Source organism: Silurus aristotelis (assembly GCF_946808225.1).
Source record: "Silurus aristotelis genome assembly, chromosome: 3".
NCBI classification, from domain to species: Eukaryota; Metazoa; Chordata; class Actinopteri; order Siluriformes; family Siluridae; genus Silurus; species Silurus aristotelis.
This window is the reverse complement of record NC_139576.1, coordinates 3,431,374-3,457,320: the sequence shown is the minus strand read 5'-3', so window position 1 is coordinate 3,457,320 and position 25,947 is coordinate 3,431,374. Positions and strand designations below refer to the sequence as shown.

The 25,947-nt window shown below is 38.5% G+C and overlaps 2 protein-coding genes and 2 long non-coding RNA genes across 7 annotated transcripts in view; 2 read left to right on the top strand and 2 right to left on the bottom strand.

The window, feature by feature from the left end:
- The first annotated feature begins 4,277 nt into the window (after nt 1–4,277).
- LOC310724217 lies at nt 4,278–4,938 on the top strand. Its single transcript, XR_014533000.1, has 2 exons — nt 4,278–4,413; nt 4,670–4,938. It is a non-coding gene; the product is annotated as an uncharacterized lncRNA (long non-coding RNA).
- A 2,905-nt stretch (nt 4,939–7,843) lies between these two features.
- Nucleotides 7,844–16,226, top strand: LOC310723220 (uncharacterized protein). Its single transcript, XM_083535989.1, has 16 exons — nt 7,844–8,119; nt 8,346–8,423; nt 10,902–10,988; nt 11,134–11,193; nt 11,590–11,760; nt 11,993–12,109; nt 12,266–12,325; nt 12,547–12,717; nt 12,953–13,069; nt 13,620–13,679; nt 13,847–14,017; nt 14,226–14,342; nt 14,484–14,543; nt 14,832–15,002; nt 15,482–15,598; nt 15,690–16,226. The coding sequence occupies exons 1-16, from the start codon at nt 8,054–8,056 to the stop codon at nt 15,753–15,755; spliced, it is 1,689 nt and encodes a 562-aa protein (XP_083392115.1). The 5' UTR covers nt 7,844–8,053; the 3' UTR covers nt 15,756–16,226.
- A 2,590-nt stretch (nt 16,227–18,816) lies between these two features.
- LOC310724158 lies at nt 18,817–21,107 on the bottom strand. The gene is made up of 3 exons (XR_014532984.1): nt 20,962–21,107; nt 19,188–19,252; nt 18,817–19,095 (listed from the first exon to the last, which is right to left on the bottom strand). It is a non-coding gene; the product is annotated as an uncharacterized lncRNA (long non-coding RNA).
- Nucleotides 21,108–22,706: 1,599 nt separating this feature from the next.
- glsb (glutaminase b) overlaps nt 22,707–25,947 on the bottom strand; it is a 43,679-nt gene continuing 40,438 nt past the window's right edge. For 2 of the 4 annotated variants that reach the window (XR_014532659.1, XR_014532660.1), the window contains exons 17-20: nt 25,367–25,430; nt 23,881–24,685; nt 23,233–23,504; nt 22,707–22,856 (exon numbers count right to left, since the gene is read on the bottom strand). Coding sequence is in view for 2 of the 4 variants with exons in the window: in XM_083536276.1 (XP_083392402.1) it covers nt 24,529–24,685; nt 25,367–25,430 (221 nt within the window). In the remaining 2 variants the exon portion in view is untranslated. Of the gene's footprint in view, nt 22,857–23,232; nt 23,505–23,771; nt 24,686–25,366; nt 25,431–25,947 lie in introns of those variants that run through there. The other 2 variants (XM_083536276.1, XM_083536277.1) reach the window with 1 other exon arrangement.

Here is a 25,947-nt window from a genome sequence, read left to right as displayed (position 1 = left end):
CACGTGAACGTCTTATCCTTATTACTTTAACACCAACATACAAATCATTATAAACAGCAGATGAACACAGTCTACGTTATGACTTCTCAGGTGCTGCTACACAAACCGATGCAACAACTCTGAAGAACTGAAAGAAAATGCAGGCTTTAATGTTCATTACCGCCGGTCACCGTTTTTTGATTGAAATGCATGAGAGAATGCATGAGACCTGAAAGAGCCCTCTATTGCAGGGGTCTTTTTCAGGTCAAGGACCAATTAGGGGATAGAGACATGGGGTTCAGGTCAAGGACCTGAAAAAGCAATTTTAAGGTCAAGGACCAATTAGTGGATAGAGACACGGGGCAGGGACCCCCTGATAGTTCTTCTTCTTTTAGCTTCTCCCATTAGGGGTCTCCACAGCTGATCTTCCGTCTCCACACCAACTACCTGCATGTCTTTTAACTGTTTTTTTCTGAGTGAAGTTAACATGGTTTAAAGCATGATCACTCGCTAATTTTATTTTGAGTCAACCTAATCAGGTTTAAGTTACAATCACGACAGAGCTTCATTTGCTGTCACGTGCTAAGAGCGAGTATTTTCTAACGAACCCTTAAAGCAACCTGATCTACGCATGTGCTGTAGAAGTCATTGGACTTGTACTAAACTATTACTAAGCTAACACCACTAATGGGATCACTAAGATTGCGCTAGGCTTACATGGTGTTAAAACCTATTTTTTTTGCCTTTTTTCTCTTTTCTTTCTGCCTTTTCTGTCGACCACTACGCTGATTTTTGATGAACATAGCGGGGAAAAATATGACTTTTTGTATGATGTAAACTGAGAGAGATCCACAGAGCGAAGGTTAACGTTAACTCATCCCGAAACGCTTGAAACAAAATTGCCTCAAAATTTTCACTTGCACTTCCACGGGACCCAAGAGACCAGGTTTTAAATCCAAACGTTTAGAGGGTATTATACATGTCAAATAAACACAAAAAATGTACTCATAAATTAACCTATTGCAGATGCAGTGGACCTGTAAGCAGTGCATTTTTGCCACAGATAAACGAGGACAGTTGTTGAAACATTGTCGACTGAAACATGGAGGTTTAACACGGCAACGGCCGAAACCATGTCTTCATAGTGATTGCTTGTGCACATTCAAATCTTTTAATGCACTCAAAGTGCATTTATCTGTTTGGCATCCTCGATCAAACAGGCAAAGAAGTAACTCCACAGATGCATTCCATTGCCATTATACATGGAGCCCAGCACAGAGTTTTTCACACACTTGCGAAGTCATTTTAAAACTTAAGCAAAGAGTCGTGTGTCCATACGAAGGCTGTGATTTTCAAAACAATGTATATTCAACATTTAATGCACACAAAGGGATTCACGGTATGAGTACTACACCACATTTTAAACCAGGAATAGTACACAACATTCAACAACCTGATGAGGTGACTGAAGAAGAGAATGTTTCTATGGGAGACACACAGGACTTGGAAACTCAGCTGGAACATAACCTCGCTGCTCTGTTTTTAAAAATGCAGACAGTCCTGCAAATATCTGAAATTGCTGCCCAAGAGGTTATACAGCAGATCAACCAGATCCATTTACTTTCAAGGCCGCTAATACAAAGTGCAGTCCAGAAGATTATCAGTCAGCGTTGTGGTGATGTGGATGATACCGTAGTAAATGATATTGTAAATGTAGTTACACAAAGTAATGTTCACCAATACAGGAGGATCCCTGTCAACAGCTAGCAGGAGAACATCTTATTTTCGGCAAGAATTTCCAGTTGTTATGCCAGTTGAAGTCTGCCTTGACCGAGGTAGTCCATTGTGTATGTTCCCATACTGAAAATGTTGCAAGCTTTGTTAAACAATCAGGATATTTTGGATAAGGTGCTACACAAAAAGACTCTTTCATCAGAAGGAAACCTCTCATTCAGAGATGGCTTTCACTTCAAAGAAAAAGTTCTTTTGAATGTAGAAGAGTTCAGGATTACTCTTCCAAGAGTAAAAACATCCAAGAAAAAGCACAAGCTATGCGCAGTATATTGGGTGCTTGCTAACCTTGATTCCAAATATCGGTCAGCTCTGCACTCCATACAACTTGCACTTTTGTGTAAGGTTAATACTGCAAAGGAACATGGCTATGCAGAAATCCTTCGTCCACTCATTCAGGATCTTGCAACCCTAGAGGAACATGATGTTTATGTTGAACAACTGGCAGAAAGTGCTAAAGGCACCGCGTTGTATGTAGCAGCAGACAACTTGGGGGCTCACTCTGTGGCAGGATTCCAGGAGAGTTTTGCAGCCGATCACTTCTGTCGGTTTTGAATGTGTAAACGAGATGAGATACAGGATAAAGAGGTCAGATCAGGTCTACTCCATTTAAGGACAAGAGAGAATCATGACACATGTACAAGATGTTGTACATGACCCTGCTATGGCCAGACATCATGGTGTTAAAAGAGGGTGTCCATTCAGTAAAAATCTGAGACACTTTCATGTGGTCAATGGCTTTCCACCTGACATCCTGCATGACTTTTTGGAGGGTATTGTGCCAGCACAACTGTCACTGTGTCTTCTTCTATATATATATACAGTAAGGAAAATAAGTATTTGGATTTTTGGCCCACAGATCTTCTCTAGATCAGTCAGGTTTCTGGCCTGTCGCTAAGAAACACAGAGTTTGAGCTCCCTCCAAAGATTCTCTATTGGGTTTAGGTCTGGAGACTGGCTAGGCCATGCCAGAACCTTGATATGCTTCTTACAGAGCCACTCCTTGGTTATCCTGGCTGTGTGCTTCGGGTCATTGTCATGTTGGAAGACCCAGCCTCGACCCATCTTTAATGCTCTAACTGAGGGAAGGAGGTTGTTCCCCAAAATCTCGCAATACATGGCCCCGGTCATCCTCTCCTTAATACAGTGCAGTCGCCCTGTCCCATGTGCAGAAAAACATCCCCAAAGCATGATGCTACCACCCCCATGCTTCACAGTAGGGATGGTGTTCTTGGGATGGTACTCATCATTCTTCTTCCTCCAAATACGTTTAGTGGAATTATGACCCAAAAGTTCTATTTTGGTCTCATCTGACCACATGACTTTCTCCCATGACTCCTCTGGATCATCCAAATGGTCATTGGCAAACTTAAGACGTGCCTGGACATGTGTTGGTTTAAGCAGGGGAACCTTCCGTGCCATGCATAAATTCAGACCATGACGTCTTAGTGTATTACCAACAGTAACCTTGGAAACGGTGGTCCCAGCTCTTTTCAGGTCATTGACCAGCTCCTCCCGTGTAGTTCTGGGCTGATTTCTCACCTTCCTTAGGATCAATGAGACCCCACGAGGTGAGATCTTGCATGGAGCCCCAGTCCGAGGGAGATTGACAGTCATGTTTAGCTTCTTCCATTTTCTAATGATTGCTCCAACGGTGGACCTTTTTTCACCAAGCTGCTTGGCAATTTCCCCGTAGCCCTTTCCAGCCTTGTGGAGGTGTACAATTTTGTCTCTAGTGTCTTTGGACAGCTCTTTTGTCTTGGCCATGTTAGTAGTTGGATTCTTACTGATTGTATGGGGTGGACAGGTGTCTTTATGCAGCTAACGACCTCAAACAGGTGCATCTAATTTAGGATAATAAATGTGGTGGAGGTGGACATTTTAAAGGCAGACTAACAGGTCTTTGAGGGTCAGAATTCTAGCTGATAGACAGGTGTTCAAATACTTATTTGCAGCTGTATCATACAAATAAATAGTTTAAAAATCATACATTGTAATTTCTGGATTTTTTTTTTTTTAGATTATGTCTCTCACAGTGGACATGCACCTACGATGACAATTTCAGACCCCTCCATGATTTGTAAGTGGGAGAACTTGCAAAATAGCAGAGTGTTCAAATACTTATTTCCCTCACTGTATGTATATTTTATATATATATATATATATGTGTGTGTGTGTGTGTGTGTGTGTGTGTGTGTGTGTGTGTGTGTGTGTGTGTGTGTGTGTGTGTGTGTATGTATATGTATGACCCGGCCCCTCTGTCAAATTTTAGAACCCATTGTGGCCCGTGAGTCAAAAAGTTTGCCCATCCCTGGACTAGAGGGTGAAAGAAAGCTCCTGGTTGAAGAAATGAAAATACGGAACCCCAGTGGAACTGTTATTGCTTCAAAGATGGATCAGAACTTCCCACTGCGGAGACGGGAGATTGTGAAGACCCTGAAGGAGCGGTGGCCTGCCCTTTTTTCAGAAAGACAAGTAAGAACTGTATATGCAGAGTTCAACAGGATTGCCACCACAAATCTAGAAAACGTTTTTTTTGATGCGTTGGACTGCTTCACACCACGCTTTGTCCATATCTTTAAGTCAAAGAAAGGAAGTGTTGGAGAAAAAATAGCTGAAATTGTGCAGCAGGTTGATTCAGGCGTACGTCTTCTAAAGTGTTCTTAATGTCATTTTTTGTTAAACGAGCATAAATACTGTATTTTAAGAAATGGCAACTTGCAGTTTTAACTCTAGGTTCTTTGTTCCTGATAAACTGTGTACTAGATTTGGAGATGACTTCTCTCCACTGAAAAAAAAAAACAACATTTAGATAAAACTCTTTTCATGTACACTTTTGTGTTCATATTGTAACATTGAATATTGTATTATCCTGAACTTAATTTGTTCTTTCCATTAGAAGCCAGATGTGACAGCACTACGTATCCTTGTTCTCAGAGGCCTCCCAATACTACTTGGTGACGATCCGAGTAACTTCTACAACTCTGCCTTTGTAAGTTCTTACACAGTTACAGAAAAATAAGAATATGGAATGTGTCCCTGTGAGTTCAGTACTAGAAGAGCGCACAGTGGTGCATTGGGTAGTTCTGGTCACTCACAGCAAGAATGAACTGGGTTCAATCCAGCTAGCTGACAGGTGTGGAAGATTGGCAGCAGGAATCTTTTTGTTTAGAGTAAAAATAATCCATGGCCCATGTGTTGATGCAGGAAAATGCAGGTTTGTGTAAAATGATTCCACTGTTTGTTTTGTCGTGGCCAGGCTGTTGGATCTGTCCGGTTCAACAGGCAGGCCACACCAGAAAAACACAGGTGATAATCACAGCAGTCAGGTGATGCTTCTGAGGAATGCTGCAGATGACAGCCGAAATGTAAAAAGTAACACATTTGTCAAACAAAAGAAACCATGATATTAATGATAAACTAATGAACAGGACTTGAAGACTGTGTAGGCAGGACAGATAATGTTTCACTGTTGTAATGGAGTTTTTGTGTCATACAGGATTCAAACGATGATGAGGGCTGGGCACAGGTGACTGTTGGCTTGCTGACTGTTATCAGCGAAGATGCACCTGTGTTTTCAAGTCATTCTAGAAGAAGGTATTGTGATGGACAATCTCACCACAAGCATTTTGCCTTTTGTTTGGTCTGTCTTATGCGCTCCACCTTGAATACCCAAGGACCATGAGAAACACGTTAAACTTCATCCAGAGAGTGATGCATAGGCTGGGAGAGAACAAACTCCCCCCCAAGACTCCAAACTCTAAAAATCTGTTGAGTAAGTGAAATGATTGAAGAGTTAGTTGAAGAGTAGTAGTAGTGCTGGTCGATATTGTTGCCATTGTTAAGTCATTATTGCACTACTTTTTAATGTTTTTTTTATTTTTGCTATTATTGTTTTGAAAGCAAAAAACACTCGCTGCAGATACATAGAGGTTTTTAAAAGCTGGTGACGAATGGGTTCGGTTAAAAACATCACGAAAAGTGCATTTGATTGACTGAGTGATGGTTATTGGTTGGCTATTGGCTATTAATGGTTTGGCACTATGTTGCTTATGTGTATGAGAGCAGTGCCAGTTGCTATTGTATGCTAAGTGATTATGGCACTTCTTTGAAACAAAACGTTTCTGATTGTTTTAAAAGATGCGAATGTTTTAAAGCTGTGGTGTGAAAACTCAAGGGTTGAGAAATAAACCTGTTATAACTGGGATTGTGTGTATTTTTACTTTATACCAACACTCGACTGTAAAGGTATAAATTATAGAGTCGGCAGGCATTATTTTAAGTTTTAGATAAAGACATTCCCTACAAAGTAGACCTTCACTACATGTCTAATTATTTGTTATTAAATGTAATGTTTTACTGAATGTTATTATGAAAAGCTAAAACTAGGCCTTTATTCACTGTTGCATTAAAAGGGATATATTATAGTGCAGTTTGCATGCTTTTATGAAGTAAATCTGACTCTGCTCTTAAAGTAAATACAACTAGAAAATCTCATATACAGGAAATTTGTACTTCAGTTAGCCTAACTTACATAATTGTGTTATCTGGAATACACACAACAGTAAAGTTTACATCATGTAAGTTACTGGTACTTCTGAGTAGTCTATACTTACCCAATAGTGCACATTAAGCAAATTGCCAAGTTTTTTGTACTGGTTTCTCTTAGTTACAGTAGCTTGGCTATAAGTACATTCTACTTTGTAAACATTAGTTACTAGGACACTCAATACCTTATTCTACTGTACTTATTATTTTAAGTGCAACCGGTTTGCATGCTTTTTTCAATTAAGGTTAACTAATCGGATTTTACAGTCTTCCCTCACCACATCCATAAACCTCCTCCTTGGTCTTCCTCTTTTCCTCCCTCCTGGTGGCTCCATCTTCAGCATTATCCTACTGATACACCCCATGTCCCTCCTCTGCACATGTCCCCCTGATACTAAATGGATACTAAATTATGGACCTTTGAAGAAGTAGATGCCGAACTCGCAAACTTCCCGAACCACCCAGAGACGTACCAGTGCCAATTGGATCCCACTACATGTGTGGTTTTGACATTGGACCTCCTGGAGTGTTTAAAGGCTCTGGCATGGAGAAGCTGATGCTGAATCTGTGATGATCACAAATGCTGAGCTTATAAAACTAGAAGCTACTAACCATATAGACTGTATAAGACTGCAGAAAGAACATCACTTATAAGCTTATACTCCAGTGCTCATGTTAGTTCTCACTCTCCAGTGTTCTGTATTGTTGAAAGATTTATGATCAAACTCTTGATGTCACCCAAATGAGGATGGGTTCCCCTTTTGAGTCTGGTTCCTCTCAAGGTTTCTTCCTCATAACATCTAAGGGTGTTTTTTCTTGTCACAGTCACCACGGTTGCTCATCAGGGATAAACACACACCATTCACCTTCACTGTTGATTTCTTTAAAGCTGCTTTGAGACAGTGTTTGTTGTGAAAAGCGCTATAGAAATAAACTTGACTTGACTTAAATGTGTTAAACACAGCCACTGATATGAATAGAAACCAATCATATGACGCTATTTATATTATGATAACACTATTAGAACTATGTTGTTGTTGTTGTTGTTGTTGTACATGTATATTTTCATATATTTTCAAATCTTTCAAAAAGATTTATAAATCCTCACAAACATTTATTGCAATGAAAATCATAATTTATGAAGTTGTTCACGGTTGTCTTTTATTTAAGCAGATTTGCAGGTTTATTCATTTTTCTGTTACTATTAAGTGGACTATTATATACATTTACATGAACTTCAGCTTTCATTTTAATAGAACTTTAATCATTATATTTGTAAATAATATATTATCTTATCTTTAATATATATATATATATATATATATATATATATATATATATATATATATATATATATATATATATATATATATATATATATATTATCTTTGATGTTTTCACCCATGTTTATTTTCTTTCACAAAAGATTATTTGTGATTTAACATTAATTAGTGAACTGACGGAGTTTATGGATTCAGTCCTAGCGGTTGATCAGTTACTACGCATGCGCGGTTCGTGTGCGAGTAAAGCGGCTGAAAGTTGCGCGTGTCCGCTTTCGGACCAGAACTAGAGCGCTGCATCCGGAGCGCGTCACGGGAACGCGCTCTGTGTGACCTCACAGCTGGAACCCCGGGAACGCGCATAATGGTAGAAATGGCCCGGTTTGAGCCCTGAAGCTTCACCTTGTCGCTGTACAGCACACCGACAAGTCGATGAGCAGCCTGTGATCGGGTCGATGGAGCCAGTGACCGAAACGGATCATCTCCTTTGTGAGACTGGCCAAAAAAGTCAGATAAACCAGGTGAAAGAGAATCGACTGTTTTTAAACACACACCTGGAGCTCTCAGTGTTGTCCGTTATTGATTAATAATTAATTTAATGAAATAAATAATAAGAGCAGAATAAGGAGTTATAAAAGGAAATAAAAAGATATCACACACACACACACACACACACACACACACACACACACACACACACACATCAATCTGTTTTCATCTCTAAAGTTTGTCATCTTCACATTTCAGGAATGTGATGGAGAGCCACAGGATCACAACATCCTCCTGGAGAAGAATAAGACGGAGGTGCTTCAGGAGAAGGACAAGGTAATAAAGGCGATCGATTTTCTTTCTTTTTTTTTTTTTTTTTTTTTTTTTTTTTTAAATAAAAATAAAGCCAGAACTGCTGTAACAAATCATACAGTTTGTTGTACTGAGCTCCTTAAGAGTTTTTCAGGTTCTGGAGAAAAAAATGATGTTTTTGGATTTACTTTAAATTCATTTTTGCCTCACATTTTTAAAGAAAATTCAACTCATATAAATTTTTATGTTAAATAATCAACAAATCCTTTAGTTATAATGTACATAAATATGAGTTCCCTCATCATTTAGTTACAAAAAAATCGACTATTGAATACAAATCAGCACTATACAATAAATTAGTACAAAACGAAAGATTTTTTTTAAAGAAGTTTATTTTATTTGATCAGACAGAGGTTACAATATTATAGTAAACACATGAATTAAACTTCATTCGACAAAAGGTTTTTCATAAATCCGTACAAAAGTAAAAATCTTTTTCTTTTTTCGATTGCAATAAAACTGTAAAAATAAAAGTTAAAAATAACCTGAAACCAAATATATAATACCCTTGCAACCCTTCTGTCTGTCTGCTGACTGTCTAAGAATTAAAGAGAAGTGAGTGCACACTAAGAATGTACTGAGTTCTCAAAGCACTGCACAAAACATGCCTTTTTCAAGCATATTTTGAGTTGTAATGGTCGAAAAAATAACACTGAAATTTTTTTTTCAGCAAAGGCTCCAGTAAAACTGTTTGGAAAAATAAAAACATGTTCCTAAATTCTTTTGGTAACTCAGATTAAGTGCATATATTTCACCAAGCAGCAAAACATAAGCTTTTGCAACACCTGGCAACCCTGTCATGACCTCTAAGCCTTCTAGCACTGTCCCAGTCTTTAAAGGATCATCCATGGAGCCACGTTTCATATCATGATCTTTAGTGTCTGCCAATTCAATTGATCCTCATTAATATCCTAAAATACACCAATCAGGCATAACATTATCTCTTCATCATGGCTCCTGTTAGTGGGTGGATTTATTTATTAGGCAGCAGGTAAACATTTGGTCCTCAAAGTTGATGTCAGAAGCAGGAAAAATGGGCGTAAGGATTTGAGCGAGTTTGAGAAATTGTGACGTCTAGACGACTGGGTCAGAGCATCTTCAAAACTGCAGCTCTTGTGAGATGTTCCTGGCCTGCAGTGGTCAGAATCTATCAAAAGTGCTCCATGGGCAGTGAAGGCTGGTCCGATCCAACAGACGAGCTCCTGTAGCTCAAACTGCTGAAGAAGTTCATGCTGTTATACTCGATAGGTCAGGACTTTTTTAGCAGGAAAATGGGGACCAACACAACATTAGGCAGGTGGTCATAATCCAGTGGCGAGTGGTGCATTTGGTTCCTGGGTCTTCAGTGAGAACGTACCCGACTTAATCCACCACTATCACGTCACAAACATAGAAACCATCAATACTATAGAAAAACGCAATATAACACGTGGCATTACAGAGAGACATTTCACATTTGGAGTCTAAAAATCATTTAACTAAAGCAAGAAACCCCGTTAAGACTCCAAACCTCCACACCTACAACCACAGCTGTGCACCTACAACATCTGAAGCAGTTCACAATTAATATTTGTCTAATAACATGACAAAAACATTAAAAATGTAAATAAAATACAACCTACTCACCAGAGACACAGACTCATAATGTGCAGCGCCCCCCAGAGGCTGTAATCCAGTGGTACCGCTTGTATTCACTGGTCTGGAAGTGTTGAACAAACCCTTTCCCGGGCTGAGACACGCTAGCTAGCTTCAGATGTATTAACGTGTGCAGAGCTACACACGTGTTTTACCAGTCGAACTCGGCTGTAACAGTGTCCCTCTGACCAACCAATCAGAGGATGGAAAAATGCTGACGCTATTCTGGGCCAGCGAGCTGCCCTGTGAGGAGAATCTGAACTCTGATTGGTTAAAGAAACAGAGCTATTTCTTAAGGAGACTGTGGTAAAAGTCCAGCAGTACTGATTCTGAAGGCTCTGGGGAGATTAGATTCACATGGCAGCACATAGAGGCTGAAATCTGATTGGACAAAAAAATCTATCGTCCACATACACGTACTGGAAGCAGTGCAGCCGAGAGAAACGCTACGACATGAAGAGAATAAATTGTTGTTAACTGTTGGGAATAAATTAATACAATCTTATATAACAAATATTAAAATTAAGGTTGTAAATGTAGGTCAGTGCTTCTGATAGTGTTTAGACCAGCAGAGAAGGATTTACTGACCCTCACCGCTACCACTGTCATAATGTATTCCTGATCAGTGTGTCGTTGCTGTAGATTCATAAGAACTGCCTTTATAATTGTTAAAACATCATTCATAGCAATTAAGACACCATAATGTCCAACTCATTTGACCTTTCCCAAGAAAGTTTGCCTGAAACAGTTTCCACAGCAAAATGTCACACCACCCTAACCCAATGAACCCTTTTTTTTTTTTCTCAGTGCGTTCTGACGGAGTTGGAGGACAGAGAGAGATCTTTGGAGGAAAGACTCACTGAGGTGATGAAGGAGTTGGAAACGAAAAGCAAGGTGAGTGAAAAGCCTCGGGTTACACAAAACTCTTATCAATTGATCTGATTATGGATAAATACAATATAAAGGATAGGGGAATATCTGAATTGCAGACAGGAAGCCTCAAGTTTGCACACTGCTCTTCTGTATGTTTGTGTTTTAGGAGCAGATGAAGATCCAGAAAGACTACGTGAAACTGTGGTTAAAATATGAAGAAGCTTTGGTAAGTGTTTCAGAATGTACAGAGTGGAGCAGAACTGCATGATGATTACTCAGTCAAGTATCAATGAGACATCAGTGTAGTGTGGATCTCAGTAGGGTGAAGGTGAAGGTAGATAGAACTTTTGAACCTGAGCACTGATTTCTTTTCACTTTTGCGTGGAGGATGTTGCATCCATGGTTTCCAAAAAAACATGCATGTATGTTCCTGTACCTCCTTCTGGATGGAAGGCTTGTGTCGGGCTTGTGATGTCCACTGTGTAGTATTGATGAGTCTTTTTTTTAAATGGACGAGGTATCAGGGCGTATTCTGTTCAGAAGTTGTAGTATGTAAACCTTTTGGTTAATCTTATGATCTGTAGAAGGAAATGAAGCTCATGAGATATGTTTTAACTTACAGTCCTATTTGGCTGATGCCAAGTACCAAGAAAAGAAAGCTAAGGAAGTTAATGCAGAGCTGAGGCACAATAACTCCGTCCTGATTGAGCAGCGGGCAGCATTGCACAGCTCAGCGAAGTGCCTGCGGAAATTACTTTATAACCGACACAATCTGTGCATCAAGAACGCAAAGGTAAGCCGCTCTACTAACATGGATCCTATTAAAGCATTATGAGGGAAATAAAGATGGTTTCCTCAGAGGAATGGCCCAAACAGCTCACCACAATGGTGAGATAGCTTATTAGCTCTTACTGTATACATCTTGAGACTGTGAACAGGGGCTTCACTACAAAGCACTAATGTTGAAAGTGTGTCTAAATTTGTTTAGAGAATAATTTTGTCCTTTATCAACCTCCTGCACTCAGTGTACATTGCAGAACGAGAACCATGAGTTGAAGAATCAAGTCGGAACCTTGCAAACAAAAGTGGAGGACCTTGAGGAACAGCTAAAGACTTGTAGGACGACTGAAAAGGAACTGATGGTGAGGAACTTTGTCGCTCTATACAGGAACCTGTGTGTGTCTGTTGCTCCAGTGAGATGACTGGGAGACCTTTTAATGTGGAGGAAAATCCTAATCGACACTCAGCACAAAACAAACCAGAATTAAAACCTCTTCTACTTTATGGTTGTGTTTTAGGAGCAGAGGCAAAGCCAGAGTGACTACTACAGCCTCTGGGTCAAATATAAAGAAGCTGTGGTAAGTGTTTTCTCTCATCAAGCGCCGATGTGTGATGTCTGGCATGTAGTTCTGTATTAATACTGTATCTTTATTTTACAAAATTGACAAAGTATCAGGGTGTAGTCTGTTCTAACATCGTAGTACATAAGCTCTTTGGCTTTGGATTGATGTCCTTAAAATGTTGAATGTGCATGTAGAAGTAAATGAAGCTTATGAATGAGATTTGTTTAAACTTCCAGTTCCAACTGGCTGATGCTAACGACAGGGAGAGAGAAGCTCTGGAGAACAATGCCATGCTGAGGAACAGTAACTCCGTCCTGATGGATCAGCAGAAAGTATTGCAAAACTCAGTGGATCACTTGCGGGATTTATTCGCTCAAGAACGCAAGATGCATGTCAAGTCAGCAAAAGTAAGCGAGAAGGATTTCCTCCTATAATGTAAAAACATAGAACCATTAGAACATTATGAGGGAAATGAAGATGGTTTCCTCAGAGGAATAGCTCACAAATCTCACCCCAATCCTAAACTCTTACTGTATACGTCTCGAAGGTTGTGAGCGCTAACATCGGCTTCACTACAAACTACTAATGTTATTAGTGTGTCTCAATTTGGTGTGTGAATAATTTTGTCCTTTATCAACTCAGTCTACACTGCAGAACAAGAACAATGCCATGCGGAAGCAAGTCCAAATCCTGCAAACCACAGTGAACATGTTGGAGGAACAGCTGAAGACTCATAGGACGGGTGAAGAGAAACCGATGGTGAGAAACTATTTGTTCTCTTTTCAAGAACTTGTGTGTGTGTTGCTCCAGATGATCTTTGGGAGACCTCTAGATTGATAGATAGATAAATAAAACGATGTACAGCAATATTTAAAATGTTATACACAGTTTATATACAGATGATGTATAGATATGAAGATAATCTGGGATATACAGTACATGAAATCTATACTGCATGATGATTACTGCAGTAGAATCAGTATCCTGTATCATTGAGCCATCAGTATTCTAGCAGTGTAGTGTGGAGTTCAGTAGGATGATGGTAGATAGGAAAAGAAAAGATTCACATGAGCCTCAAAGGAAAGACTAGAGGCAATAATCACACCAGGGTCAACACATGTTTCCTGGGACAGTTTTACAACCTGTTCCCTCATTTAAAGTCTGTTCTTATCTGAACCATGCTCATGTCCTGGATTTGGGTCCTACTGGTTGGTTTACTGATAACAACTACCACTAGCATAAAACAGAACATAAAAAGAATAAGCATCAAAAAAAGTACATAAACTTCTACATTATGGTTGTGTTTTAGGAGCAAATGCAAAGCCAGAAGGACTTCTTCACCCTTTGGGTTAAATATGAAGAAGCTGTGGTAAGTGTTTCTTCTCATCAAGCTCCGATGTGATTAGTCTTGCGATGTGTAGCATCAATAATGAGTCTTGGGTATTTTGATTAATCTTGATTAATGTCCTTCAATAAATGTTAATGTGCATGTAGAAGTAAATGAAGCTAATGAATCAGATTTGTTTCCACTTTCAGTCCCATCTGGCTGATGCTGAGGACCAAGAGACGACCGCTCTGGAGGACAATGCAGAGCTGGAACACAATAACTCCATCCTGATTGAGCAGCAAAAAGCTTTGCAGAGCTCACTGGATTACTTGCAGGAATTATTTGCTCAACAACGCAAGACACGTGCCAAGTTATTGAAGGTGAACAAGCCTGAACTAGCTCACTTTCCTACCATTAAAACATTAAGGGGAAATGAACATGGTTTCCTCAAAGCAATGGCCCAAAATCTCACCACAAGAACCTTACACCTACAGAAGTTCTTGAGGCTGTGATCTCTAACAGAAGTACACTTTTTATGTTAAAAGTGTGTGAGAATAATTTTGTTCTTTTTCAACGTCCTGCCCTCAGTCGACACTGCAGATCGCCAACAATGCCCTGAGGAAACAAGTCCGAATCCTGCAAATCAAAGTGAACATGTTGGAGGAACAGCTAAAGATTGGTGAGATGGGTGAAGAGGAACTGATGGTGAGAAACTATTTGTAGCCCTTTACAGGAGCTTGTGTGTGTTGCTCCAAAAGATCATTGGAAGAGCCCTTAAGAGTGGAGGAACCTCATAACGAACACTCAAAATAGAATTGAAACCTCTACTTTATGGTTGTGTTTTAGGAGCAGGGGCAAAGCCAGAATAACTACTACACCCTTTGGGTCAAATATGAAGAAGCTACGGTAAGTGTTTCTTCTTAATTTCTTCTCAATGTGATCAGCTAGTGGTTACAGTGCTCTGGTTACTGATCGGAAGGTCGGGGGTTCAAGCCCCAGTATCGCCAAGCTGCCACTTTCAGGCCCTTAAAGCAAGGCCCTTGAACTTCTCTGCTTCAGGGGCGCCATATCATGGCTGACTCTGCGCTCTGACCTCAGCTTCTGAGCAAGCTAGGATATGTGAAGAACGAATTTTTCTGTGCTGTAATGTATGTGTGACGAATAAATGCTATTCTTCTATTCTTGATCTTCCAGTCCCATCTGGCTGATGCTAAAAACGAAGAGAGGAAAGCTCTGGAGGACAATGTAGAGCTGAAGCACAATAACTCCCTCCTGACCGAGCAGCTGAAAGCATCGAAAGGTGTATTGCATCAATTGCTGAAATTATTTCATGATTTTCGCAGTACGGGTATCAAGATAACGCAGGTGAGCAGATTTGATGTAAAAACAAACCAAAAATTACTTGATAAAAAAATAAACAAACAAAATAAAATAAGCGCTCGGCCTGGTCTAGATCGCTCTACTAACTTTAAAACATGACATAAATGAAGGTTTTCTCAGACAAATTGCCCAAACATCTCACGAGAATCCTGCAGAAAGCTTATTAGCTCTTGCTCTATACTTCTCATTTATGGAGAATTTGGCAGATGCTCTTTTTTAGAGCGATTTACATTCATCTCATTCACACAACCAAACAGTTAAGAGCATTGCTCAAGAGCCCAGCAGTTTGATGGTGCTGGGATTCAAACTAATGACCCTTGTGCTCAGGCCAACATCTTAAGCACTGAGCTTCCACCAAACCCCCTCACAGCTAACAGCGGTTTCACGACAAAGTACTAATGTTGAAAGTGGATCTTAATTTGGTGTGTGAATAATTTCGTCCTTTATTAACGTCCTGCCCTCAGCCTATGCTGCAGAACGAGAACATTTCCCTGAAGATGCAAGCCAGAATCCTGCAAACCAAAATAGAGAACCTTAAAGAACATCTGGAGATTCGTAGGAGGGGTGAAGAGGAAATGAGGGTGAGAAACTTTGTAGAACTACTTTAACCTGAACAATATCAGGAAATCATTATATTGTCTGTTCATTCCGAATCATTCATTTCTTTTCCAGAATTGTTTGTTGAACTTCCGGAATCTTTTGTCCAAAGAGACAGACCTGAAAACTCCAACATGTTAGCATTCAGATGGAGGAAACGACTCCGTTGAATACAATGACACCATCCTGAAAAAATTCACATAGATGCGATGATGGTTCTGGACATTGAACAAAAAAAAAAGACTTGATTAAAAAAAAAAAAAAAGAAATGAATGTCTTTGGAGTGATCTGTTTTTCTTAAGATGGAGAAATCAAAAAACAAATTGCAGTTCAGCTCCAGAGTGGCACAGCTGAAAAGCTCATCCTGATAATGCCACGTGGAGCAGAATTTCCCAGAGTGGGCGGGGCAGCATTTGTGGTCTTTCCCCTGTCAATCACAGCCGCACAGTAGCCAATCGTGTCTGTCTGTGAGCTCACAGATGTAGAAGAGGGCAGATAACGCTTTCCTTCTGTTGTATTAAGGCTAGTCTGTATTTGTCACGTGACTGATGTGATTAGGAGAGCTAGCTAGTGGCTGTGACTTAGCCAAACCTTAAATTGAAGAATGTACACGCCATAACTGTGTGTTCCTTTCCCAATATCAACAAGGACACCAGGGGGCATCGCAGATCACAGATCTCTCCAAAGGGAGTTTGTTTTGATACTTCTTTGCTTGCGTGGATCCTCACAAACACCACTGTTATACTGTTATACAGTTATGCATGCGATCATTTATCGAAAATAATTCAGAAGACATTTTTATGGAATTACCTTTAAAAAAGTCAAAGTTCAGATGTGCAAGTTTAAACAGGGTTTCAGTAAAATAGAAAAAATTGCAAGCAATATTTTTGCCGAGCTCGCCACCTGCGATCATATAAATTTACACGTTATGCCTGAATAATCTGCATCATTTGTCGTTAAAGCGCCAAAGTAGACAGTTAAAGCAAAACTCACCTTTCAGCATGTGGAAACTAAAAGAAAAAAAAAGTTGATATTTTTAAACAGGTCACACTTCTGTCCAACTCTCCCACAGGCTGTGGTTGCACCAGCGTTGGAGAGAAGGAGAACGACAGAGGACCATCTTTCTGTCAGTCGGTGAAAAAAAAATTCTTGGATTCATGAGTTTTCATGGCTTGGAGGTTTGGAGGTTGTTCACGAGACGAGAAACTGTGGGAAAACTGATTTCATTACTGGAACAAATCATTTAAAAAAAAAAAAGAGACTAAGAAAACACGGCGATGGTCGAAAGCATAAAAATGCTCGTGAATAGAAAAAGCTAGAAAATTCAATTCCACACCACCGATATGATCGCTTCCGTCCACAGGTCATGCTGTAAAAAGATGGCAGAATGTTTTACATTTTTTAAAGTTCATTCTTGTGTGGCACTGAATATAATCTGGCACCTGTTTTTTTTCTCATAAGTGCCAATCGCTCCTTAATTGTTTTTGTCTGGAGCCGTGTAAAAAGAGACTTATTTACATAACCTGATGACATCATTAAGACAATAGGTGCTTCCACAAAGTATTAGTTGGGAGGGGTGTTCAGACTTCCACAAATCAAGCTGTGGGAATTGTATTTAAAATATCACCACAAATTAAAGATCTTCTGTTTGTTGGAATATGTTAAAAAATTTAGCAGTATGACGTTTTGATTTCTGTCTTTAAATAAATAAAAATCCTGTAATTTTATAAGGGTGTGTCAACCTTTTTTTTCTTTTATATCCACTGTATTTAGAGTCGTAGCTTCTGCTTCTGCCGAATGGTTGCTTCAGACCTTCCCCCTGATTAAAGGTGGATTCTGTTCTCCAAATTGAGGCATGGGTTACAATCCCATTTCTAGCAAAACTTAACATTGGGTCTATTTAGCGCCCAAAATATTTACATTTGTATCTGTAATATTACGTGGAAGTGAATGTGGTATAGACTGGAACACAAACAAATGGGAGGGAAATAGAAATGAAGCGACACCACCATTACTCATTACCCTGACACATCCATTTACTCTTAAGTTTTAACAGTAGATGGATACATTTTTCTAGAAAGATCTTAAAGTTCGGTGATTGTCTGGGGTACACCGAGTATCATTAAAATGACAAGTAGAATGAAGGGAAAGTCTTTGGAGCTTGTACTCATGAACGACACCGACATAATTCAATTCATTTTTAATTGTATTGCGCCTTTAACAATGTCTTTGGCTTTACACAGATAATGTGGTGCTGAAAATGAATAACAGACAGAGAATAAGATGAGACATAGTCCTCTAGCCCTGTTCAGATGTGATTAATTTTACAAGGGTAGCTGGAGTAATGTAATATTATATAATGGAACATTAGTAGCCAATTCACCCAGGAGAAGAAATCTCAGTCAAACTTCAGTAATCTTTCCTGACATTGTCTGGACTAAAATCACTGAGAAGCTCTGGTAATAATTTACTCCACCGCTCCATCGTAAAACTAAACCCGTCTGAATAAGAGCTTGTGTCAATCACACACACCTCTTTGGATGAACCAGTTCAATTAGAGTTGATGCTTTTGTCCCCTCTTTAAAAAATCCCTCCATCATTTATTACATGAGGCTTAAATACATGGTCCATGATGATTTTCATTTTTAATGAACGATGTGATTGGATTGACTCAGGAAAGCTGCTTTATAGTGAACAGGAAAATGCTTAAAGATGCAAATAGAATTTGAGTCATTACTCAACTCAAGTGAGTTCAGTTCAATAAAGACTTGGAGCTGTTCACATTAAAACATAAGTGGAAACATAAATCAATAAAAATAACGTATTTAAATGAATTCAGTCAGAAACCAACTCAATTCTGCCCCTATAAAAAAGTTCCTCCATTGGCTGGTAAAATGCAGGTTCTTTTCCTTTGAGTGTTTTGTTTTTTAAGAAGCTGAGGTAAAAGAGTGAATCATGGAGACAGTGTTGAAATATAGTACAACATAAGATTCACCTGTTATTGTGGCAGAAATGGTGGTCCCCAGTTTGCTGGTTCATGGTGGTCCCCAGTTTGGTTGACATGCAGGAACGCGTGCAGAAGTCACTTCAGTCAAATTAGGCCGTCGTTTTTTTGCTACAGACACGTCCCCTGGGTTTACGTCACCCAGCTTCACGCAGCTCTTGGCACAGTACAGGATTGTGTTTACAGAAAATTCCTCAAAGAGTCAAAGTGAACCACCATGTTTCTGTATCTCTACCTAATTTTTCCACTTCCTGCTTATTAAATCCTTTAAGATTGAAAATAGGAAATGTTTCTATAAATACATCCAGAACTGTGGACTGAAACTCAATGACAACAATCCTGTTGTCAATGACCACAGTTCTGGATGTATTTATAGAAACATTTCCCATTTTCAATCTCAAAGGATTTAATCTGGAGATCATTTTAATCCTCCTTTGTAACCTGTCAGACATTCCAGGATATTTTCCAGTCTGCCCTCTGTGGAGAAAAGTGAAAATTATTCCTTACTATGATTTTATTCAACGTATTTCAGTTATATTAGTGAAAAGAAGAGCAGGAATAACACACACCTGCCACATGTTTGAGGCCAGAAATCTCAAATGTTGCTGCTGCACCTGCTGCTGGTTCAGTCGACCTTTCAAGGGGAAAATAAAAATAATTCATTTTATCAGGGACAGACATGATGGACCAGGATAAGAAATAATTACACCACATATACACACGTGTGTATGTGTGTGTATATATATATATATATATATATATATATATATATATATATATATATATATATATATATATATATATATATATATATATATATACACACACATATACATATACACACACATACATATATATACACACACATACATATATATACACACACATCTATATCTATCTATCCACACACACATTATATGTGTGTGTGTGTGTGTGTGTGTGTGTGTGTGTGTGTGTGTGTGTGTGATATATATATATATATATATATATATATATATATATATATATATATATATATATATATATATAAATAAAAAAAGACATTAAAAAATATTTATTTACAGATTTGAGCAACAGCGCCCTCTAAGGTCATCAAATGCAACGGTCACAGAATCTGCCGGTGCATCTGTCTCTTTAGAAACATCTCTTAGCATGCAGATATAATCGTGTGAGAACATTTAAATCATTAACTGCTTATTAAATATCTGATAAGATCTGGAGTGTGCTATCGGGGCTTTACCTGCTTTCTTTTTGGGATATTAGAAGCATTTATTTAATCTCAGTTTTTGGACATATGATGAATAAATATCACTCACTGGCACATTTACCTGAATCCTCACACTGTTTTTAATGGCTTTCACCTTCTCCTTCAGCACGCCCTTATTCCCTTCATACTGAGCCAACACCAACTCCACTGACTCCTTTACTAGCCCGATGGCTAGAACGTTGTCCATGAACTTGATCCAGTGTGCACCATACACACACACACACACACACACACACACACACACAAATCTAGGACTTAAAAACAGGGCGTTGATTTGATTTCTGTATTGTGTATTGTATTGCCCCGCCCGATTTAACTTCAGTTGAATTTGACCTATTGTTTATAACTGACCAGGACTAATAGAAATAACAATCGGTACAATTTATGCAAGTTAATGGAACAGCAGATCTTAACGTACATGTAGAAGAGCCACGTTAACCGCAGATCTCCCGGGCTACAACACAGGGTTCCCACACTTTCATGAACACCAAATTCAAGGATGTTTTAAAGCAGCATTTATTTCATATCAAACACCAATCAACTTCACACCCCAACATATACAGTGGCATGAAAGATTTACAGTAATAAACACTAAACTTTCACCCTACATACACAATTATAATCATGTTCCACATTCACTCTAAAGACAGAGACAGACATGGACAGAGAGACAGACAGAGAGACAGACAGGGACCGGGAGACAGACAGGGACAGAGAGACAGACAGGGACAGAGAGACAGACAGGGACAGACAGAGAGGGGTCAGACAGACAGAGAGACAGACAGACAGGGACAGAGAGACAGACAGACAGGGACAGATAGACAGACAGACAGACAGGGACACTGTAAATAAGAATTATTAAAAAGATTGGGAAACCTATAAAGAAATGTTAAATGAGTGAATGTGGAACATGGTTAAAAATCCACTGATGTTTGGAGTGATTTTGCCTTCACTTTTCTCAAAAACTCTACAGTAAAATGAGTTGAAATTTAAGACTGTAATTCACAGGGACACTGTAAATAATTACCCCCTTCTGAAGTCTTTATGTCTATTGTGACTGCTCCCAATATTCCTACCGTTAGTACTCGAGTAGACGCGCAACACGCAGTCCTGAGTCTCCACCGGCTCGTTCATCAGGGACAAACTAACACTTATAAAGAACAGAATCAGTTTTTATCACCACATTATCAGTGTAAAGCTGCTGAGAGACAATGTTTATTGTTAAAAGCGCAATAGAAATAAAAATGAATTGAATATTAGAGAGCGGTGAGGTATTAATTACCGCCTGCTCGCTAATTAGTCACTAATTGGGTGAACAATGTCGGGGTGTTGAACACCAGAGGTTCCACAGACTGTTCCTGGTAGTTTGGGGTTCTTTCTGGTTCTCTTTGTTAATCCGTGAACGTTCTGGTAGTTTCAATCAGTCATGGAGATTTTGTCACACCGGAAATCGGGGATTTCTCTCGTTTAAGAGAAGGTTATATGAAGGTTGTGAAGGTTAAATGAGATGTTTTCTACCTCAACACCTCAGTTCACAGCAGCCATCTTTTTCTTCTTCTTCTCTCCTGACACTTTGGCCCCGCCCACACAGACCGTTCCACCAATCCCGTCCCTTCACTCAGGTAATTACATTAGATTCACAATTAACATTTTCAATTAACATTAATTGTACTTTTGCAAAATATGTGGATGTTGACATTTCATGCTCATTTTGAGGTATTGAAAATGATCCATTAATTTTTTTTCAATTAAAAAAAGGAAAAAAAAACCTTTTTGAATTGCTTATATCTTCATACATGTAATCACCTTTAATCTTCCAGTCTTTTTGATGTCCAATAATGAAGAATGTATGCATTAAGATTCTAGTCACCCAAGGAGAAGATATGAGTCACACGAAGAGAGCAGCTGATCAGGCGTTATAGAGAGACCGTAGGTTACTGTGAGATTATACATCACATAGAAACTCTACATTACTGTGGGACTGAACATTGCAGTAATATGAGTTAGAGGCTGTTCTTTAGTGTGAGATGTTACTGTACATTGTTGTGATAAGATGTTGTAGAAAGATTATGTGCTATAATTAAAAACTATTACACAGAGACCAAACATTAATGTGAGATTATAAATTTACAGAGAGACTGTCCGTTACTGTGAGATTATAAATTTACAGAACGACTGTACGTTACTGTGAGATTATAAATTTACAGAGAGACTGTACGTTACTGTGAGATTATAAATTTACAGAACGACTGTACGTTACTGTGAGATTATAAATTTACAGAGAGACTGTACGTTACTGTGAGATTATAAATTTACAGAACGACTGTACGTTACTGTGAGATTATAAATTTACAGAGAGACTGTACGTTACTGTGAGATTATAAATTTACAGAGAGACTGAACGTTACTGTGATTATAAATTTACAGAGAGACTGTACGTTACTGTGATTTTAAATCACAGAGAGACTGTACGTTACTGTGAGATTATATTTACAGAGACTGTACATTACTGTGAGATTATAAATTTACAGAGAGACTGTACGTTACTGTGAGATTATAAATTTACAGAGAGACTGTACGTTACTGTGATTTTAAATCACAGAGAGACTGTACGTTACTGTGAGATTATATTTACAGAGACTGTACATTACTGTGAGATTATAAATTTACAGAGAGACTGTACGTTATTGTGAGATTATAAATTTACAGAGAGACTGTACGTTACTGTGAGATTATAAATTTACAGAGAGACTGTACGTTACTGTGATTTTAAATCACAGAGAGACTGTACGTTACTGTGAGATTATATTTACAGAGACTGTACATTACTGTGAGATTATAAATTTACAGAGAGACTGTACGTTATTGTGAGATTATACATTTACAGAGAGACTGTACGTTATTGTGAGATTATAAATTTACAGAGACTGTACGTTACTGTGATTTTAAATTACAAAGAGACTGTATGTTACTGAGATTAAATTTACAGAGAGACTGTACGTTATTGTGAGATTATAAATTAACAGAGAGACTGTACGTTATTGTGAGATTATAAATTTACACGGAGACAGTACATTATTGTGAGATTATAAATTTAGAGAGAGACTGTACGTTACTGTGAGATTATAAATTAACAGAGAGACTGTAGGTTATTGTGATATTATAAATTAACAGAGAGACTGTACATTACTGTGAGATTATAAATTTACAGAGAGACTGTACGTTATTGTGAGATTATAAATTACAGAGAGACTGTATGTTACATTGTTATAAAATACAGAGAGACCATAAATTATTATGGAACTATAATTTGCAGTGATAAAAGTGACATAGAGACCATACTTTACTGTGATATAAAATACAGAGACTGTAAGTTATATAATATACATTACGGAGAGACTGTATGTTACTGTGTTATAATAAATTACAGAGAGCCCATACGTTTCTGTGATATAAATTACAGAGAGACTGTGTTATATGATATAAATTAGATACCATATTTCACTGTGATATAAATTACAAAGAGACTATGTTATATGATATAAATTAGAGACCATATTTTACTGTCATATAAATTACAGAGAGCCCATACATTACTGTGATATAAATTACAAAGAGACTGTGTTATATGATATAAATTACAGAGAGACTGTTATGATATAAATTAGAGACCATCTTTTACTGTGATATAAATGACAGACTGTTACAGTATATGATGTAAATTACAGAGAGACTGTGTTATATGATGTAAATTACAGAGAGACTGTGTTATAAATTAGAGACCATATTTTACTGTTATATAAATTACAGAGAGACCATACATTACTGTGATATACATTACAGAGAGACTGTTACTGTATATGATGTAAATTACAGAGAGACTGTGTTATGATATAAATTAGAGACCATATTTTACTGTGATATAAATTACAGAGACCATACATTACTGTGATATAAATTACAGAGAGACTGTTACAGTATATGATATAAATTACAGAGAGACCATATATTACTGTGATCTAAATTACAAAGAGACTGTTATATGGTATAATTTACAGAGAGACCATACATTACTGTGATATAAATTACAGAGAAACCATGCATTACTGTGATATTATAGAGAGACTGTCCTGCATTTCTACATTCAGGAGTGAGGCAGTGTAGAGATGAAAGCACATTATCACTCGTTTTGTCTTTATACAGGTTATGAATTCATACACATATTTTCTTCAAAAACTCTGTATTATTGCACATTCAGCTGTTCACACATTTAAATAGTGATGAGTAATCGCTGTTTCACCACACAGCACATCACAGTCGTCATTTACACTCATTATACGAGAGCAGATTGTGGATTATGGAGCACACAAGGTTTCATCTACAGACGAAGAGATGGAGATGTGAGTGCTGTAGGTAGAATACAATAATGCTGATAATACTGTAGATACGTGAGGCATTGAGCAGGAATCACAGGAAGCAGTCTATGGGCAGCAGTGTGTGTGTGTGTGTGTGTGTGTGTGTGTGTGTGTGTGTGTGTGTGTGTGGGGAGAGAGAGAGAGAGAGAGAGAGAGAGAGAGAGAGAGAGAGAGAGAGAGAGAGAGAGAGAGAGAGAGCGCCCTCTGCTGGTGTGCACCTCACGCCTCTTAAGTCTCCAGCATGCCGTCCAGGTTCTTGGTGGCGTTCTGCTCGTCCGCGCTGATCTTCTTCACAGGAGGGTATTTACTGCTAAACTCCTGCAAGAGAGTCACCACCTCATGATGGCCAAAATGTGTGGCTTCATCCAGTGGTGTCTTTCCCCACCTACAATAATATCATTTAATAATATAATTACTGCATTTGATCGGCTCTGTACATGTACCTTGCACAATGTCAATAAAGTTGAATCTAATCTAATCTTATATTCAGGATATCTGCTGAACACTTTTTTTTGGGTACATTACATTGCTGAACCCAGACCTGACCTACTCAAGCATCCCCAGATCATAACACTTTCCCCACAGAACTGTAGCTTTGGCACATGGCATGATGGGTGACTTTTTTGGGTTGCCAGGTCATGTATATTATAGCTTTATCTATTATTTATATAGAAAAAAAATTAGGAAAATTGTGCTCATTTAGAGATCTGTAGCCGAAAGATCTTCCACTCCCACACATGTAAAGCAGATCTTCATGGAGCTTTGTGCACAGAGGTATTGTCATGCTGGAACAGCATTAGATCACCTAGTTTGAGTGAAGGGAACATTCTATGCTTCTGCATATAAAGACGTTCTATACAATTTTGCGCTTTTAACTTTGTAGTAACAAAAAGCTCATATGGGTGGAAACGTGGTGTCCCAATACTTTTGGCTAAACAACAGTTTCCTCTACAAATAAATGTTTAAAGCATAATCATATTTAAATAATATTTTTTTTTGGGGGGGGGGGGGGGGGGGGGGGGGAAGCTGGTGTCTCTTTCCAGCTGTTCCAGGAGTTGAGCTTTACCTGTCCTTGGGAACCGGGTTCACCTTACAAGCCTCCAGAAGAAAACGCACCACATCCACATGCCCTGACACACACACACACACACACACACACACACACACACACACACACACACACACACACAGATACAAGAAAAAAAATGTAATTATATCCAGTGTATTTTATATCTTCACTCCTGAACATTATTTCCTGCTGGAGCTTCACATGCTCAGCATCTTCTCACCAGCTTCATGATGGATTCCCAGGAGACTCAAACTTCTATAACTAAATGCTCTTCTTTATTTTAACTATCGTTTCGGTTTAATTCTTCATTACTCATTTTTTTCCCTTATATTTTTTCAGAACTTTGACATACACAGGGGACGTGTTGTGTTGACATATGAACATGAATAAAGGAAGTGAAAAATGGACATGAGACGGACATGAGATATAGACATAAAAGAAGGACATGTTAAGGACATTAGATATGGACATGGGAGTTAGGAGGATGTCAGGAGGACATGACACAGGGACATGGAAAAAGACATGAGAAGGACATTAGACATGAAAGGGGTCATAAAGATGAGAGGTCTGGACATGAG